The following is an 18,763-nucleotide window of genomic DNA, read 5'->3' on the forward strand; positions in this document are numbered from 1 at the left end:
AGTGAAATCTCTGGCAAAACAGAGCTTAAATGTTCTTAGGGGCAGCTCAGGCCCCCAGAGGCAGATGGAATATTCCCTCACTGCTTAGAAGCTGAATTAGTCTCTTTCCCACTGGAGAATATTGGGATGCACCCTAAAAAACAATGTCAGCAATGCCACAAACAAAACCACTGCCACTGAAGAGATGATCTATCCAACTGAACAGAAGATCTGCTCTTCAAGCATTGCTGGCTACTTGAAGGGGTTAAGATTTTCCTGCTAAGAAACAGCTTAACACAAACAACCTGACCTGTTGAAAAAGGATATTCACCCAAGAGGTGAAACATCAGAAGCACTAAAGGTGCAAACTAACTAGAAAGACTAAGAGCAAGAATTGTCTAAGAGTCCCTCTGATCACTGACCTAACCAAGATAGCCAGGAACAGAGAAGAAGAGGCAGGAAACGCTGAGTCTCAGATAGAGAGGTGTTGTTGCAGGGAGATTTCCTTTGAGGAGCCGTTGTCTTTGCTTCATGTTCTCAGCCTCATGCACAGAGAAAAAGTTTGGCAAGAAGCTTTGTTGCACGAGACAGCAACTCCAGTCCACTCCTGCACATCTGGAATGGTTAAGGGCATCACAGCATCCAGCAGACAGAATGATTACTGTCCTCCATTGTAAGCATAGTCGGCCTTGTTGTGCATAATCAACTTGTTGTCCACAAAGTAAAAGCTGTCTGAGCGCGTCTCGTACGGGTTTTCAACCATCAGACGGACTGTGAAAGAGAAAGCTCCATTACCTCCAGCCAGCCACAGTCAGGATAAAAAGGACTCTGCCACTCCACTGGATTTACTAGGCTGATGCTCTGCCCTACCCAAGGAAGAGAAGCAAACTGCTCTTCTGAGCTTACTTCAAAGGCTGCACCCTGCCCTTTCCCTTCTTCCCATTCACAGGACAAGTGCTGTTAAAAGCAAACAGAGGGGGAATGAAGTAACCTCACTCAACATAACCTTAGAAACTGCCAGAGCCATGAATGGAGGCAAACAACCATCACAACTGTAAGCAGAAGGAGCTCGTTTGTGGCACTCCCCACACGTACACAGGCAGGATGAAAACCCCAAACCCTCCCCACAGCCAGGCAGCCCCAGAAGGGCCCCTGTGCCTCTGCTCTATCCACCCCGAGGTCAAACATACCCTGTGCAATCTGTGTTTGCAGAGATCTTAGCAGGCTTAAAAACAGACCTCAGGGAAGAACCAGTTCTGTTCCAAAGCAGGAGGCTCTAGCCCTAACAAGCAAGTGCAGAAAACAGATGGGTGGCTATAAAAAGAACCCTTTCTTTGGTGTTTTGTTTTCTTCTGGGCTACACTACGAGGCATCAGGCATGTCAGCCCTGTGACTCTGATCAGTTCTTGCAGCCTCTGACTTTGCACAGGTTGTCTTAGGCTTTCATTTTCAAAGGAGGAGACTTTGCAGCACAAATCTCTAATTCAGAGAAGATTACACATTGCTAAACTGGGAACCTTTATCTGTTTGTTCCTGTCCCCTCAAGCCCAGTCACAACTTCTTCCACAAGCAGAGGAGAGAATGAGCAGATGCACACACAAACAAAACACTGTGGCAAAGGATGTACTTACTAAGGTCTTCTGAGAGCTGAGGGAATTCATAAATGTGTTCACATGTGTTCCTGCTACTTGGGATGCAGAAACCAAAATCAAAATCAAAGTTCTTCAGCAAGCGATCTCGGAAGTAATGCCTCTCAATCATTCGGAAGTTTGACACTGGCTTTTCTCCCACTGTGAATTCCACTCTGCATGGAAGAATCAGGAAAAAATCAGTCATTGGGAAGAACAGAGCCTTGGGCATGAGGCTACATAAGAGTTCTCTACAGAGAGCTTGATATTTGTAGTCTACGATAGGTTCTCTCGAGTCTTCAACCCAGTTTTGTTATAAACTGTCAAGTAACACTTTGCAAACATCCAATCCTCCCTTCTTTCCATGAACTCATACTCACGTTGCACCAACAGTGCGAAGACGGAGAAACGCTGGGGTGAACTGGTAGCGAACAAAGCGACCTGCACTTGCATCCAGTTCACTGCTGTCATCTTCATCCTCCTCTGCGTGCTCTAGAAAACACACCAGCCTGGAGTTACTCTGCTCCCAGCGTACACCTGAGGTGATACTGGCTAGGGGGTGTACCAGGACAAGCTGCCTGCTGCTTAGGTACTGAATATAAACACATTTAATAATTGGTCTGAGACTTACACTGGCATGAAGTAAAAGAAAGGACTTGCCATGACAGCTGGCCCAGCCGTGGTGGCTCCAGAGCTGGAGCCACCCCTCCCCTCAACCTCACACATCCCCCTCACAACTGCCAATGCACATGAACTAATCTCTATTATAACCAGCCCAAAAAAGGAAGATTGGCAGTCGATAGTTCTCTCCCATCCAACAGTAATCAAATTTTTATCACAAGTTTCTCAGCATAAACTCAGTCCTATGCCTAAAGGAGAAGAATGTAGTCAGCGGGACATACACCAAAGGACCCTTCTGCTCGGTTTGCATGGGTCGTGCATTGCAACCTCTCAGCTCTCTCTCTATCCTCCCTGCAAGGTTTGCATGCTGTACCTGAAGCAGACGGCTTGGCAATTTCAAATAGTACTGTTCCAGTCTCAAGGTCCCGGATCTTAAACCTGGTGAAGTCGATGTTGTAAATGTTGTCCTCAGGTTTGCATAAATAATCTAGAACAGAGAGAAAAAATATAGTAACGCTTCAAAACACCTTTGACCACTTACCAAATGAATTTCCCTTTTTCTTAGCCCCAGCCCGATAAGATACGTACTGCTCGTTGTTTTGCAGAAGCTTCATGAAAACAGGACAAAATTAAGGATGTGAGAAACAAAGGCATGGTAAGTGCCAGGTAGCAGAGCAAGAATGGGATGCGATCAGGACAGAAAAGCAGAGATCAGCAGCCCAGAGGAAAAACAAAAAACCAAAAAGCCTCAAACAAATCAAAACCCACAAACAACACAAAAGCCCCAAACTTTGTGGAAGTTGTACGGGAGCAGCCGGCGGGCGCGCCCCGGCCAGCGCGCCCGAGCCGCCGCGTCCCCCGCCGGCAGCGCCGGGCCGGGCCCCGCCGCTCCGCACGCCCCAGGCGCGGCCCGGCCCCGCGGCCCGGCCGGCCGAGCCCCCGCCGCTCCGGGCACCGGCCCGCACTTACTCTCCGTCACCCGGCACAGCCCCAGGACGTGCTCGGGCCGGACGGTCTCCAGCGCCAGCAACTCGGACTCGGTCCAGGGCTGCCGCGGCGGCGCATCGGCCGATCCGCGCCGGCCCCGCAGGCGGCTGAGCGGCCCCGCGGAGCCCGGCGGCAGCTTCTTGTCCGGCCCCGGCGCCGCCGCCGCCGCCCGCGCCCTGGAGCCGCTCATGGCCGCTGCCAAGATGGCCGCCGCCCGCCTCGGTAGCTATGGGAGCGCGGGGCGGGGCGGGGGCCGTTGCCAGGCAACGCCGCGCCCGAAGCTCAGCCGGGCCCGCCGCGGTCGCGCCCGGATGGGTGACCCGAGAGCGCGGCAGCCGCTCCGTGCGGGGACGCAGCGGGACAGGCTGGGAAAGCCGGGTTACCTGAGGGAAAACAACACCAAGAACAAACAAAATCGGCCCCACTCCCGCTGCCCCCGGCCGGCCGGCACCCCTCGCTGGCCACCGGGAATGAAGGCGCGGCCCGCAGCGCAGCGCAGCCGGTGACACAGAGCAGGCAGCCCCCGAGAGCCGCTGCTCAGGGGACGCTGGCAAGCACTGTTCGGGAAGGGGCAGCGTCAGCAAGGGGATGCCATGGAGGGCACAGCACGCTCCTCCCCAGCTGCTGTCCCTGGGGAGCGGACAGCGACAGGACCGTGTGCCCCGGGGCAGTTTCATGACCGCACACCGGAGGCGGCAGTGGCAGACAGCGGACGAGTCTCCCCAGCCTGGTGAGTGGGAGGTCCCAGGTGGAGGGACTCAAAGTATCAACACAAGGAGGAAAGAATGTGTTTGTCTCTTCCCGAAGAGGGGCAGCGCACCAGCCCGCGGCAGGCACGCAAGAGCTGCCAAGAGTCACCTCCAGCCCTCTGGGAACTGGGCAAGAACAGCAAAAGTCTGCATCCTCTTTTTGGGAGTCCTCCAGCCGACACTGAACACGCTCACGATGAGCGGAGGCAGATTTTGAGCAGTGATTTCTGACGCTCGCTGTGGCTTCTGAGCAGCACGCTCCTGCTACCGCCAGCCAAATGCTATTTCAAAAAACCTGCCCGCACCGGTGCTCCTAAATCCTCCCCGCTGCACGGGCTTGGTGCCTCCATCCTGGGCCCTAGGGAAGGACAGCCAGGCCTCGCAGAAAGCACCCTCTCTGCAGGGCACCAGGGTCCCTGTCCCCACGAGCACAAGGCTGCTGCTGTCCCTCTGCTCCAGCCCCGTCTGCCTCTGACACGCTCTGAGCTGGAAGCAGGGCAGCTTGCAAAGCCCAGAAAGCAGATTACATCTCTCTGGTGCTCCGGCTCTGAGCAGGAAGCAACAACCACATCAGCACTTTAAGAGGATGTTGTACCATTCGATTTGCACTTTATCGCTCAAAACAATGGGCAAGAGATCACCAGGGCTGTGGTGGAGCCAGCAGTCAGCCAGGCTCAGCCTCCCTGCGTGGGTGTGAACCAGAGGGGGCTCCTCTGCCCCCACCACCAGAAAAGAGGGACCATCTCATCCAAGTGACAATATAATTTTGTTTATTTTTCCTTTAGCACACTGCTGGTTAAACTGCCAGACAGTAGATTTCAGAACATTCCCTCAGCCAAACATCCTGGGAAAATTAAAAAATAAAACTGCTACCATGTACCAAAAATAAAATAACCCACCCTCATGCCCATCTCCCCCAAACTAGTCCCTGCAAAGCCGATGCAATCAGAAATAGGTATCTGTGCTTTTCACCTAGGGCCCAAGCTTGCTGCAAAACCAACTAAAAAAAGTCACTGCAAGTTGTTATAACACAAAACAGTGGGCAGTAAAATAAAAAATCCTCCTCAAAAATCCTTTATACTGGTGACACATACAGGTGGAGATTTCTCCTCACACTGCTTCAACCTTTACAGACAAGTTCGACCTGCAGCTTTAAGTAGTTTGTGATGTGTCCCCGATGCCAGTGGCACAGGTCACTTCCACACATCCACAGCCAGGCACAAGGGAATGGTGGGACCATGTACCAACTGCTGCTACCCCAACAGAACCCAGCAGGAAAGCCCTGAATGCACAAAGCCCCCGAGGAAACCACAAAAATTTCAAGGCCCCACTTGCCAGCTACTGCTCCACTCCAGAACACCAGCTCAGGAACTGCCAGTGTGACAGGACAGCCATGGTAGCACAGGAGAGCACAGCCCCAGTAAGTGTGACAGGGGACAACTCCAGGGCAGAGATCCTGCATTTCCTGGATTCACACTCTTCCCAGCTAAACTGGTTCAAGCTGTGCTTTGCCCCTTGCCTTCAAATCTCCATCACACAAACTCTTTAGCAAAAACCTTTGATGTTTGCAAAAGAGTATTCACATTTTCTAATCAGCCAGCACAGTTTCTAGGAGGACGGAAAGCACTTGTTCTGTTGATTTTTTTTTCTTTTTTAAATAAAGCACTTTTTGGGGAAAAAAAAATAATAACCTGCAGTAGCACGCCACCAATCAGACTGGGGACAGCATCGTCACATCCCTCCCCACCCTCATCTTCCCCACAATCTCCAAAAATAGTATTTAATATACAGCAATAAACTCTGAGCAAGCCAGAGTCCCGGAAGACATGGACCTGCTTTCACCTCTCCCATCCATCCCAGCACCTTTCAATGCTACAAAACTCCTGGGTCAAATCCCTTTGGCTCCAAGGTGAATGCACGTGGCCCAGACCTGCTGGGCAGCACGAAGCAGGGTGCAGCACAGGAGGCCCATCCATGGGATCACGTTTCTGAGCCTGCACAGCTCCAGCCTGGCGTGTCTGTGCCGTTGAGAATTCTCCTGTGAGCCTGTGTGGGACCAGCCGGTGGAGCCAGACTGGTGGAGCCAGGCCGACGGTAAAATAGCATCCTTGAATTGTATTAGGCTTTGGCATTTGTTGTGGAGATGCAGAAGTGCCAGTAGGTAAATCAGCTCAGTGCTGGCCCAGTTCCCATTTCCCTTGGATTCTCAGCAAGGATATTCCCCTCCCCATCTTACGTGCAAGAAGCAGACGGATCTCTCCCACATTTGAGCACCAAACAGAGCCTGAAACACTTGGTACTCCGCAGCTGCTCAGAATCTGTCTCACACCAAGGGCTGAAGCTGCTCTCAGGGCTCTCCCTCCTGCTGTTTCCTATCAGCAACAGGCTTGTTCAGCCAGAGCTCCTGCAGCAAGACACTTCCCTGGCTGCTGCAATCCCCTTCCAACTTAAAGGCCAAGGGACAAGGCACAGTCCCTGCCCTGCTCAGACCTAAGCAGCACGGGGCAAGCCCTCAGTGAGTAAATCAGGGGTGCAGGACCCCCCAAGCCCCACTCTGCACCCAGAAGCTGTAAGTGCCAAACAGCTGCCGGGACCCAGCGTGACTCACTCAGCCCCGAGCTGCACAGACGCCCAGGCACCAGACTGTCTGGAAGTTCTCCATCCTGCCTTCAGGCCATTTCTGGGGCAGACCAGACCTGAAGGAGCTCTTCAAGTTCTTCTATCCCCTGCTAGACTTTTCTTCCATTGACTTTAAGGGCTGAAAATAAAGATGCTTGCTCACAGTTCTCTACTTCAGCTGTGACCTCCAGAGCTGGTATCTGGGGACAGGGGGGCAGTCCCCATCTGATCTCAAGGGCAGGGCAGGGTCCCTTGAAGAAAAAGAAAAACTCAGAAGCTCCTTAAAAAAAAAAAGAAGCTCCATCAAATAGACTTTTATTCAAAGCCTGAGACAAAGGCACCAAAAAGGGAAGGGAATTCATTTGGCTTTCTGTTCACTGCCACCTGGGACACACAAAAGGGTAAAGATGTTTAGTCACACACAGAAGACTTCAATAGCCTGGCTTAAAGGAGGGGCTGATGGGACAATTAAAATAAGCTTGAAACCACTATGCTGAGGCTGGATCCAGGCCTGAAACATCATAGACAGTGATTTTCCCTTTATTAAATGGAAGCTTTATTAGAATTGCCATATCTGCCCCTCTCTACACAACATGAATCAAGCCAGGGTCTGTTCTGACCCAGCTCCCCACGCTGCTGCACTCATCTGCCTGCTGCTGGCAGAGGAATCAGCACAAACAGGCTTGTCTCTGACCTGTCTCAGTTAAACAATGTCTTGCATGTTCCCTCAAACACCCACTCTGGAAAGCTGCAGCCAGCCCAAACTTTTCTTTCCCCGGTCAGGACCAGGTACCTCGTTACACCCCTGATTCTGGCTTGCAGATACTAGGCAGAGATGGCCTGGGGAGCTGAAGCACTCCATTCCCAGAAAGGTGCTGGCTGGCCAGCCCCCACCAGCCTTGGGGCTCCCACATGCTTGGTTTGAAGGCTCCTTCCAAAGCAAACCTGTCAGGGGGGGATAGACCAGAAAGGAAGCTGCTCATAGGACCTTAACAGGGTCAGGAACCTCCAGAAACCAGCTCTGTAGTGAGAATGATGCACAAAACCAGAGTCAAAACAACTAAATTGAAGCATGAAGGATGAACTGCTTCTCGTCCCTATTCTTATTCAAATAAGACAAATTCATTTGAACTGAGCAACTAGAACAAACTAGATCACAGCCTGTACAGCTCTGCCTTGGGGCAGCTGATGGCACCAAACGGCTGCCCTGGCTGCCAGGAGAGGCCAGGATAAACTAGCCTAAAAGGCTTGTCTCCAGCTTCTGCACATCTAAACACACACCCTTTCTCCCATGGTAGGCAAGGTGCTGGGATTACTGGGCGAGCCACAAGAAGTTGAGTGATTCCTTGCTTCAAGGATGCTCAAAAAAAATGCACCCTAAAAGGCCTGGAGGAGAGCAGCTCCTTAGAGAGACGCCTGCTTTCAACCCCAGGTTCTTTGCTTAACAAATCAGCACAGTTCATGGTTCTCTAAACTGATAAACATCTAAATGTCTCTTCAATCCAGTTAGAGCAATCCCAAAAATGCTGGAGAATCCCTGCAGGCACTGTCACTGAACAAATCAGAGCTCATATTTTATAATAGTTTTGTAAGTATTAGGATTTTAACAGTAGCTAGAAGATGAAGCAGACAACTTCAAGCTTACTACCTTTCATCCTAAGGTTTGTTCTTCAAGATCTGCTCTCTCTGAAGCCTGTATTCACCTTTAACTGGGACAGGGACTCTCTTCCTTCTGTCCCAAACTAGCCTTTGTGCAGTTGGAGAGAAGATAATGAAGGTCCTGCTTGTTTTTCAGCTCACAGATACAGAATTAGGGTCAGGCCTGTAGCAGTGATGTGATCAGAAAGGCAAGGTTCAGTGGCACTGCTGCAGAAAGCAGCATTTTGTCACCTCCCCCAGCTTCCACTCTGGAGACCTGAGCTGACAGCTCCTATCACAGCTTGAGGGATAAGAGAAAGCAAAGGCTTCAGCTGTCTGGGCACAGCAGAACAGAACAGGCTGCTCCTCCAGTTCCCTTGCCAGAAACTTGGTAATCCCACTGACCCTGCTCAGCTCAAAGAAAGGCTGAGCCACTGCAGGGGATCAAACCCAGAAACAACTGCTAGGAAAATGCAGGCCCAGAGAGGCAGAGCAGCAGAGATCACTGCTCAGTGCCACTGCTCCAGGGAAAGACAAAACACTTCTGCAGACAACGGAGAGAGCATGAGGTAAAGCGCTCCGTGAGCCCAGAGCTCAGCAGCAACAAAGCTGATCTGCAAAAACCCAACCCTGCCTGGGACGGATCCTGCTCCAGCACAGAACATCTCCCTCCTGGGCAGCCAGAAATGCTCAACATGTTGGAGGCCAAGATTGTGGGAAGGCAGCTCCTCAGGGCCTGCAGCTCTGGACCAGAAGGCACAGCAGTGGCTTTTGCTCTGTTCAGCCTCTGCCGGGCAGGCACAGGCTCTGCATGAGGAAACAGAAGCTTCTTGCAGAAATATCCCTGGGGGAAGCAGGTGACCTTGTCTCCAGTGCATTGCTCACTTCCAGATCTCTCGATAGCAACGAACCACCTTGCTCTGCAGGACTGAAAAATTGGACATCTGCCCCTTCACTACAGGGCCTGGATATGCAAAAGGCCAAACTCACTCACTGCAAACACTGACCAGCTCCACTCTCACTGCCACAGGCAGAGCTGGTCCCTACAGAGGGAATGAGAGACCACAGGGAGCATCCACCAGGTTGCTCTGCTCTGTCCTACAGCACAGGTTTAAAGTCACAGGGAAGGGAGCTCACCATTAGGAAGGCTAAGGAACAAGTCCTGAACCTTCACTCTAGTTCACCTGATTCTCAGCTTCTTCCAAAGTAGAGGTCACTTGCTAGGAAAGGCAAAACAAGGAACTGAGCTTAAAACAAACTTTGAAAATAAAAGGATATTAAAGGAAACAAAAGCCATAATCAATACAGAAAACAAGTGCATCTGATCAGACGCTCACAACGTCAGCCTCTCGCAGGCTACAGCAGAACCCCTCTGCGATGGACACACATTGCCATTGCCAGACTAGGAAAGTCTCTCCCAACTGGTGCAGCAAATCAGGCCAGATAAATCCCTCTGCTCCTGGCGCAGCTGGCAGTCTTAGGAGGGGACTGTCTCCAGGGAGGCTGCTCTGGAGCCTTGGTGTCTTTACGCAGGCGAGTACCATACACTGTGTTGCACACCTTCAGGGAGATGCTGAGCCAGGCTCTGTCCTCGGCAGTCGCTTGACACCCAACAGCACCACAACACTTCCACGCTCCTGGACAAAATGTGTACCCCAGCCTTGTTTTAAGAACTGCTTTCCTGCTTAAGGAACTGTATTCCACCCAGTGAAGGCAGAGATCCTACAGCACATGGCTTTCTCTCAGTGTGGGACATGGCCCAGGACTGGTAGCATCAGCTTTCACGGCCCAATACACACCCAGCCAGGACTCAGTTCACTCTTGGATGCCCCAGGGAGAATCAGAGGCTGCACATGGTGCGAAGGGGAAGGCGAGGGCCTTGCTGCTTGCTGGCAGGGGGAAGGTAAGCTCCCTCTTACCTGGACCTGCTATTCATTCCAAATGAATAATCTCTTTTTTTTTTTTTTTCTTAAATTATGAACAATATGGAGAAATTGAAAGCAACCATATTTGGTCCAACTCCTTCCCTCCCAGCCCCTGGGCTGATGCACTGTGGGGCTTGCTCTCACAATCGGCAGAGGCAGAAGAGGGTAGGAATGAAGACACCAAAGGCCACCAATATAGGAAACATGAGGCTGCTGTTGTCCGAGGCATAGGGGTTTGGTGTGCGTGGGCCTGACTGAACCCGGTTCTTATTTGCCTGTTTTTTGACACTGGAGCCATCATCATAGTCATCTTCATCATCATCTTCCTCTTTTTTCTCCAGGCCTGGGTGTGGCTGCAGCTTTGGAACATCTGTTGAACAAGACAAAAGGTTGCAAGCAGGCAGGATGTAAATTGGGAGTTCACTCGAGGCACTTCCTTCCCCTCTCCCCAATCCAACATGAACATCAGCAAGAGAGCACCTGAGACCCCATCAAAACCAGAACCAGAACACTCCGAAGAGAGGAATATCTTCTACCACAGAGGATCACACCACAATTTCTTTTCTTTGCAAGATAAGAGCATCCAAGGATCAAGGCTGCAGAAAAACTTCATCCTTCCACACCATCAACGCGTGACACAGACAAGTTAATGCACAAAAGCACACATAGAGCACACATTCAGATACTGCAGCTGCTCAGGAAGATCTAGTCAAGAACAAGCACCTGCTGCCTGCAGGACCAGCACATACAGGTGCAAACAGGAACGGGAACAACCCTTTCCATAAACAGTCCTACTCCACATCACTGCACCGCTCAAAGCTAGAGCTGTGAGAGCAGCATGGCCAAGCCCCACAAAAATCCAGCCTTCTGAGCCCTGGGCCTGAGCTGCAGGTGCCACCTGGCCACCAGGTTCTTACCAAACCTTCAGCAGCACCTGACCATCCCATGGTAAAGCAAATTGATGTTTTGGTCAGAGGGAACCTAAACCTTCCTAGTTCAGGAGCTAGAGGGGCTCCAATTCCAGCTCACTTATAAAGAGAGTGATAAAAGAACAAGGACCCTTCCAGCACTCCCCAAAGCTATCCAGAGGAACTGGTATCTGGGAAAAAAATACTGCCTTGTCCTAAAGCTGACACAAAAGCAAAACAAAGCTCCAGGTAAGAAACACTTAAGCACTAGCTAAAATAGCTGTAAATTATCTGTCTGCAGGGCTGCTGCTGACATTCAAGGCCAGAGGGTATTTATCTATAGCTATAAGCTGAGACTGACCAGACATGGTTCCTTCTCCTCTTCCCCATATTCAGGAAATTCCAAAACAAATTGATTTTTCTCACTCCAAAATGACACAAGCTTTGTGACTTAGAGGAGAATGAGGACAGTACACACCTACTTCACTCTGCAACTGCACTCTGTGGGAACTCAGTGAAAGAGAAACAATTTTGGCAGATGTGGGTCAGCAAAAGCTATGATCTCATAGTCTGAGAAGCAACAGGCTGCTCTCCAAGGGGGAAGAGCCTTCTGGCTCACAAACTGTGCTTACCTTCCACTGTTCCTTGCAGGATGTATAGGGCACAGATTTTCGGATTGTCATAGTAGCCCTAGAAAAAGCAAAAGCAGCAGTCAGTGCTGCAGCTCTGAGAAAAGAAATGGTCTCCCCACCTTCCAACACCTCTCCTCCTCCAGCACACAGTTGCACCACATGACTGGGTTAGAAAGGGAAAGGGAAGATCAAGGCTCTGCCCTGAAAAGCTTATTACCTTTACAAACTCGATGTGGAGCTTTCCTGTGAATGTTGAAACCTCTCCCTGGACACTCAGTTTTCCCTTTTTGATACTCATGGGAATGATCTCATCGTGAGCTGTGCTGTGTCCAACTCTGTCAAAAATGTCCAAGTCTTTCACCACCACGTGGCCATTCAAGCGAACATCAAATACCTTCAGGGTGGAAGAAATGACAGAGTCAGAGCAGATCAGGCACGTGACGGTTGAAATGGGAACAGAACAGGAAAGGTCTCTGCTCTTTATGCACCCAGAACCAGAAAGCATTGTAACATGTCCTGGCCCACTCCTTGGGGAAGGATTCAAAGCCCAAAACCAGCCAAGTAAAGACACTAAAGCATTAACAATGCTTCAAATACCCTGAAATCTGCCTTCTCCTTTTAAAGCAGCCCCTAGATCTGCTGTTCAGACCTGAGGACAGCACATTTTCATTCTAGTTTATTCATGTTTCTCTTTCACAACTCTTCTCCTGTCTGAAGACCTGCTCCTACCACCTTGGGGTGGTTGTGACACACCACACCCAGGAATGAAGCCATTTCTAACTAACAGCCTGCAGCAGAACAGAGAAGAGGAAATAAGCTGGTGAAGAACACAGGGTTTGAAGGAGGTAAAATGTTTAACTGCTAACCACATCTGTAAATTCAGAGTGAAAGTCCTCCTCAGGGCTGTAATGACTCAAACTTCACGCAGCACCTGGGGAATCCCAGCAGAACCACATGAAGGAAGAGGAACCAAAGATACCTCAGCCCTTCAGTTTAATCTGAGGCTGCTTTTTGCATCCGTTCTGTAAGCTAGCCCCACCAGTTCTGCTCCCTGAAATACTTCTCTGGCAGGAAGGCAGCACAGTGCTTAAGGAGATCAGCCCTAAAGAAGCTGATGAAATCAGAGGAAAGCCAGACTAAAACTCAAACCACTCCTACCCCAATTTATCACAGGGCTTTGAGTTCGGCTTGCTTCTGTTTCCACTTCTCTATATGAGGCATTTCAAAAATGGACATGGATTATTCTCCTCTAAAAAGCAAAAAGCAGATGAATTTAATTCTGCTTTCAGGATCAGAGTGAACCAGGATCAAGTCTTACTACATTTGCAAAAATTGTTTTGAGTAGGCTATTTAACCCAGACCACCTCCCTGCTTCAATCTATGCAATACTTCCTCCAGCACAACTATGCTGTCAAGTCAAAAGTAAGTGTTCAAGAAAAAGGAAAAAAACTTTTCAAAGCCAGCACAGCCTAAACAGGTTGTAAAACCCTATTGCTAGTTATGTTTAGTTGCACATATTTGTTTGAATACTTTGAAATTAAATTTTCCAGTCCAACTGTATAGGTAGAATGTGGAGAAGAGCTCTGAAGTTTCAGAGCCTGGTAGAGGTTGGGACCTAAGTTAATTTACTCCTTTCCTTCACCATGCAAAGCAGCAGAGGTAACCTGAGCACACACAGTCTTAGCCAGGAACTCGCATCAGAGACACACAAGGAGCTATTGCTTACCTTCTGTTGAGACTGTGCAAAATAGACCTCTGCAAACTTCAACACCAGCACATAGTCACCCTCCTCTTTGATGGGAACTTCATAGCCAAAGGTCTCCTCGTTGTAGCGCTCCGTCTGGTACAGAATCTGGTCCTCCGCGTTGGAGCGCAGGATCGGCAGTTTCATGCCATAGTCAGAAGCTGGGATTTGAGCACAAAGAGTGAGAGGAAGGGTTACATTCTGAGGAAGAAACACTTTATATATTCTTGAAGAGCTTAACTCCATAAGTGGCATTAGCACTTACAGCCATCAGACCCATCTCCCCTGCTTGCCCTGACCAGCAAGGTGGCAGCACTGCCAGAGCAGAAGCACAAGAAGCTAAAGCCCCAAAATCCAAGAAATGTAGGAAAACAGGTCTGGAGACCTGCTGCAGTCTACGACACAGTAAGATCACTCACACCATTTCAGAAAGAAAAGCCTGTTTCAAAACCATTACACAAAGCCAAAGGACTTGGTCAGTGGCTCTTGCTTTAAACAGTGAAAACACCTAGAATATTTTTAAGATATTTTCACATTTCAGACTCCAAGTACAAAACTAAAACAGCTAGCATAGGACTGACTCAACTCATTGATGCAACAGATCTGAAGTTAGCAGTTGATAGCACTGGGCTTTAGAGACTCATCCCCCTCAAGAAAGAACTGAGGAATGGCAGAAGGGTGAAGGCATCTTACAAAGCCCTTTCTTCTCACCACAGGCCCACAACACCTGTCAGCATGAAGATGGGATGAAGGAAGCAAAAAAGATATGCAAGCATTTCAAGAGCACAGCAGCTCCACCAGCTGATGTTCTCAGAGCCACCCAGCTGAAATGGGTGCTGTCTGCAGGCACGCAAAGAGCCCCTGAGAAGGGCCCAAACACCATGCCCAAACAGTACAACAACTGACAAAATAAGAGAAATTACAAAATGTGCGTCCTTTCAGTGTTTCACCACCTCTACAGCAGTCCCCAACAACTTTAACCCCACTTGGTATGCTACTGTATCAAAGCTCCTGTATAAATGCAAACTGCACATCAATTCCCCAGCAAAGCAGGGACAGGAGGGAAGACTGTGGACACCATCCATCCACTGGCACTTCAGGCAGAAGTTGATCCAGACGAAGTTCTCTGCTGACACTTACCTCTCCCAGCCCCATTTCCATGGGAACAGACACTGCATGGGCCAAGACAAAGCAAGAACCTCTAACCCAGCACACGTTGCCAAAGACAGAGCCAATGCAAATGAGCGAGAGGAAATTAATGCCAGTTCTTAGTCTCCTGTTTCACACAGAGCTGCTCAGGCAATCTTCCACTTCTCTTTACCACTCAAACTTGGGCATAAAGACTGAGGACTCTAAACACCAGAAATATAGAGGGTGAAAAGTTTAACCTGTCCTCCCACGCAGATATTTCTGGCCAGCTACAGATTACAGTGATAGCAAACCAAGGACTCCACAGCAGGCAGCTCCTATTAAAGGAAAGCCCGCACAGGAAGAAAGTCCTTTAATAGCCAAGAAGGTAACTGGAGAGGAAGACCTGTCACCTGCATGTCAGAGCTCTGCTGACAGAGTTGTGGAAGTAAGATGGATTTTACAGCACGCTGGGTGCTCACAGGGAGCAAGCAGTACACACCAAGCTGTAACTCAACTACGTTTGGCACCTGTCTATTCTGTAATTGCCATCAGTACAGTCAGTCCTTTAGGGCACAGCAGCTGAATGGAGGCTTGAAAAAAAAGGTTTTAAATTGCCCAGAGGCAGTACAGGCCAGAATTATTATCCCTAGGTCATTTCCTCCCAGTCAGCCATACATTTCTGCTATAGCCCTTACATGTCTATCAACACAGAGGAGCCCAGAGTAAACGAACAATAGTGCAATAAAAAGCCATTGAGGGAAAGGCAGCTGAGAGCTCAAAGGGGTAAAGTCTCCACTGTGCCTGGCACCACTGGCTGATGCAGGATTACTGTAACAGCCTGCTGCTCAGAGGAAACACCACGGGCTTGCCACAAAGGAAGTGCATGTCACAATGTGCTTGAAAAAGACCCTTTTTTTCTCTTCAACTCAGAAATAAATAGTTCAAGTCCACAAGGACATTCAAGTCACACATGTGAGAGGTTTACGAAGGGAAGTTGATCTACAGTGATCAGGGCACCCTGTGCGACTGCAGCAGCAGCTTCCATGGGTGTGAAAAACCGTATTAGAATTTAAATGTGACCTCCACTGTATCCAGTGTGCCCAAAAGGCTCTCCATTTGGGACGGCACTCATGCAGGACAAACAATAACAGTTCCAGCTGCATAGCACAAGAAAATCCTCACCATCCTACATGGAAACAGCAAAGGTTAGACTCAAAAATCAACAGAGAGCTGATCTCCACATTCCACCACTCACCTGTACCTGACAGCAGAGCAGCTCAGCACAGCTAGCTTTTCAATATATTAGTGAACCAACTAAGTTTTGGTACATCAAATATCAGACACATGCACAATTCAAACTGTGGTGGTCTTGGAGGAAGTAGGAAAAGTGCAATTAGTTTTCCATCCTGTCCTAAGTAGTAGGCTGAAGATTTTACTGACTTGGTAGTTAGAGCAGCTGGTGATTTCCCATCTGCCTCTACTTCTGCTTGTGTCCCTGCCCTTGAACACCCAGCCACGGCCTGGGGCATGGAGCAGAGCAGCCGGCTGTACCTTCCCCCTGCGGGCCCAGCACCGGGGCTCAGCGAGCAGCCTGTGCTCTTCGCTGTCGGATCCAGAATGCTGCAGGCATCAGCCCACCGTGCGCGACCCAGATGCGGCTGCAGAGGGCTGGAAAGGCTTGTTCCCACTGCACCGAGCGCGCTGCGCACTGGGCTGTGAACCGGCGGATCCTGCTGTAGAACACGGGCGCTTCAGTGCAAACGGGAGAGAAAAGAGAGCGGCGGGCGCACGCGGCAAGGCTGGCAGCTTGACTGCTCCCGCCGCCTTTCCAGCCGAAATCCCACTCCAGCCCTCGCGGAGCCACTTCCCCTTGGGCATTACACAACCCCGCAGGCCGAGGGCAGGAGCACCATACCGCAGGGCTCACCCCGCCGCCTCTGGGGCCGCGGGCCCGCACCGCCACGGGGACGAGGGACGCAGCCCCAGCTGGGCCCGGCGGGAGAACAGGGGTGGCCGCGCTCCCGCTGGGGACAAGCGCCGGCGCTGCCTTCGGACCACGACCGTCCCCGGGCGGCCGGGGGAGAGGAGACCCGCCGTCCTGCGGGGACAGACCCGCCGGGACTGCAGCGGGCAGGACGCGCGGGTCCCGGACGCCGCCAGCACAGCGGGACCCCGCAGCCGCAGCGGGGCGGAGCGGGACCCCGCGGACTGTCCCGCCGAAACCCCCCGGCCGCGGCGTGTCCCCCGCCCTCACCTCGGCCCACGCGGCCCTCGAGCGGGTCCTTGCGGAAGTGGATGCCGTTCACGTCCACATGGGCATCGCCGCCCGCGTTGACGGCCCAGACGACGCTGTCGGCGATGCCGCCCGCCGCGCCCCGCAGCAGCAGCGGCAGCAGCAGCACGGGCGGCAGCAGCGGCGCCCCGCGCGCACCAGCGCCCACCATGTCGCGCTCCCGGCGCCGCGCCCGCCCCTTCCTGCCGCCGACAGGGGGCGGCTTACCCCGCTGCCGGGGCGGGACGAGCCCCGGCCAATCCGCGAGCCGAGACGGGAATATTAATTACCTGCCCGCCTGCCATTAGACGGCCGCGGGGCGGTATCTGCATATTCATAAGGCGGCGGGCCAATGAGCGGCGGCGATGGGCGGGCTGGGCTGAGCGGCGCGGGGACACGGCGGGAGCGGCGCGGGGAGCCGGGTCCCTGCGGGTCGGGGTGCCGGGGCCGGTACCGCCCGCGCGGGAGCGGAGCGGCTGTGCAACCCGCTCCCCTAGGAGCAGGCGGGGACCGACCAGGCTCCCCAGCGCCGTGCCCGCAGCGGGGACAGCCCGGCGAGCTGGCCTGAACGCCGGCGGCTGGTGGGCAAAGCCCGCCCCTCGGCGCCGCCAATCGCGGTGCTCCAGCGCGGCGGAACGCGGAGCACGGCGGGGCGGCGGCGGGAAGCGCAGACGGAGGGTTGCCGCGGCAACGGGCGGCGCTGCGGAAGCGCGGACCGGAGCGGAGCCGGTGTGCTCGGGGAAGGGGCTGGAAGCGGACCTAGGGCAGCGAGGGCTCCACCGCCGTCGGGGCCGGCTCCTCGCCACGTCCCGGTAGCTCCGTGCCCGCTGTGCTCTGAACGGCAGCTGCCGAGCCCCGCTCGCTGCCTTGGCAGAACACGCTGGTTCTCCTGCTCGCCCCTGCCATGGAATAAGTGGAATAAATGGAATAAGTAGCTGCCGCCCGCCCGGTAAGGAGCGAAGCGGCCGGTGGCGTGCAAGCGCCTTGCACCGCAATAATCTGCATGCGAAGCCAAGCAGGCAGTGGAGGGGAAGGCGGGGAGGTGACCGTGACACTGCCAGCGGGCTGAGCCCTGGCTTGGGCTATCGGAGAATGTGAAATCCTGGGTTTGTTTTCTGGAGGACTTTGGCAAGGTCTTGAGTGGCTGGAGTGAGATATCCCAGGGGGAGGTCGAATGAAACTCACTCCCTACACAAAGCGGGAACAAATAACTTAATGTTTGCCCTTCTGTCTGATCACAGTGTTCCTTGAGGCATCAGATACCGGCCAGGCCTCAGGGCTGCACTCCTGGCACCGGCTGCATTAGCAGTGTCTGCTTCTAAATGCCAGTGATATTTTATTAATTCAAGTCTTTCGCAAAGCATTTGCTTCTATAAATAAAGACTTGGTGCTGCAGACTGAGAATTAAATGAATTTGTTGCTTTTGTAATGCACCTGTGGGCCCCTTAACCAGATCCAGCCTTGGAGAAGTGAACTGTTTGGTGGAATGCATAACCACCCACCCCGTCTGCTCTGCCCAGGCTGGAGTGGATCCCAAAGCATGTTCCTGCTGCTCTGACATCAGTACTTGGGCCCATGATATAACTGGCCAGGACAGACATGGCACTGCTGCACTCCCACACAGCACTGCTGCAAGGAAGGGGTTCCTAAAACTGCAGGGTGCCTTAGGAAAGCACATCCAGATTGGTGTATGAAATGTGTACACTTAGCACCTCTCCAGATTCAGCCACCTCACGCTGATTCCTGGCAAATCATCTCAGCGTTACAGACCCCAGCCCTGGCAGCATCTGATCAAATCTGGGCTAATCTCCTGTATCCCTGCTGTGTTTGTGACCTGTTGGGTGTCCCCCAAGTTCTGTTACCAAAGGAGTGCAAGCAGCCATGGCCAGGACAATGCTGTCCAGTTGGTGAGGCTGAGGGAGGCCTCATT

General features: G+C 52.0%; 2 protein-coding genes across 3 annotated transcripts in view; both read right to left on the reverse strand.

Moving 5' to 3' along the window:
• ACADS (acyl-CoA dehydrogenase short chain) overlaps positions 1–18,763 on the reverse strand; it is a 111,472-nt gene that overhangs the window by 10,802 nt on the left and 81,907 nt on the right. Inside the window, exons 1-4 of one of the 2 annotated variants that reach the window (XM_064393057.1) lie at positions 3,198–3,438; positions 2,602–2,715; positions 1,988–2,099; positions 1,611–1,783 (exon numbers count right to left, since the gene is read on the reverse strand). The exons of the other annotated variant lie outside the window; for it this stretch is intronic. Coding sequence (XP_064249127.1) covers positions 1,611–1,783; positions 1,988–2,099; positions 2,602–2,715; positions 3,198–3,405 — 607 coding nt within the window. The 5' untranslated portion in view covers positions 3,406–3,438. Of the gene's footprint in view, positions 1–1,610; positions 1,784–1,987; positions 2,100–2,601; positions 2,716–3,197; positions 3,439–18,763 lie in introns of those variants that run through there. 2 annotated transcript variants of the gene reach the window in all.
• MLEC (malectin) lies at positions 4,718–17,038 on the reverse strand. Its single transcript, XM_064393066.1, has 5 exons — positions 16,816–17,038; positions 13,413–13,591; positions 11,904–12,080; positions 11,687–11,744; positions 4,718–10,516 (listed from the first exon to the last, which is right to left on the reverse strand). Exons 1-5 carry the CDS (start codon positions 17,003–17,005, stop codon positions 10,287–10,289), a joined length of 834 nt encoding a protein of 277 aa, XP_064249136.1. The 5' UTR covers positions 17,006–17,038; the 3' UTR covers positions 4,718–10,286.

The sequence above is a fragment of the Passer domesticus genome, chromosome 17, assembly GCF_036417665.1.
Source record: "Passer domesticus isolate bPasDom1 chromosome 17, bPasDom1.hap1, whole genome shotgun sequence".
NCBI classification, from domain to species: Eukaryota; Metazoa; Chordata; class Aves; order Passeriformes; family Passeridae; genus Passer; species Passer domesticus.

Bases quoted from the DNA above. Each gene is read 5' to 3' on its own strand.
- MLEC (XM_064393066.1), bottom strand. From the start codon at position 17,005: ATGGTGGGCGCTGGTGCGCGCGGGGCGCCGCTGCTGCCGCCCGTGCTG. The intron at 13,592-16,815 runs GTGAGGGCGGGG...CTCAAATCCCAG, and splicing joins CGAGGGCCGCGTGGGCCGAG to CTTCTGACTATGGCATGAAA. The intron at 10,517-11,686 runs GTAAGCACAGTT...CTTGTTCAACAG, and splicing joins CCTGCAAGGAACAGTGGAAG to ATGTTCCAAAGCTGCAGCCA.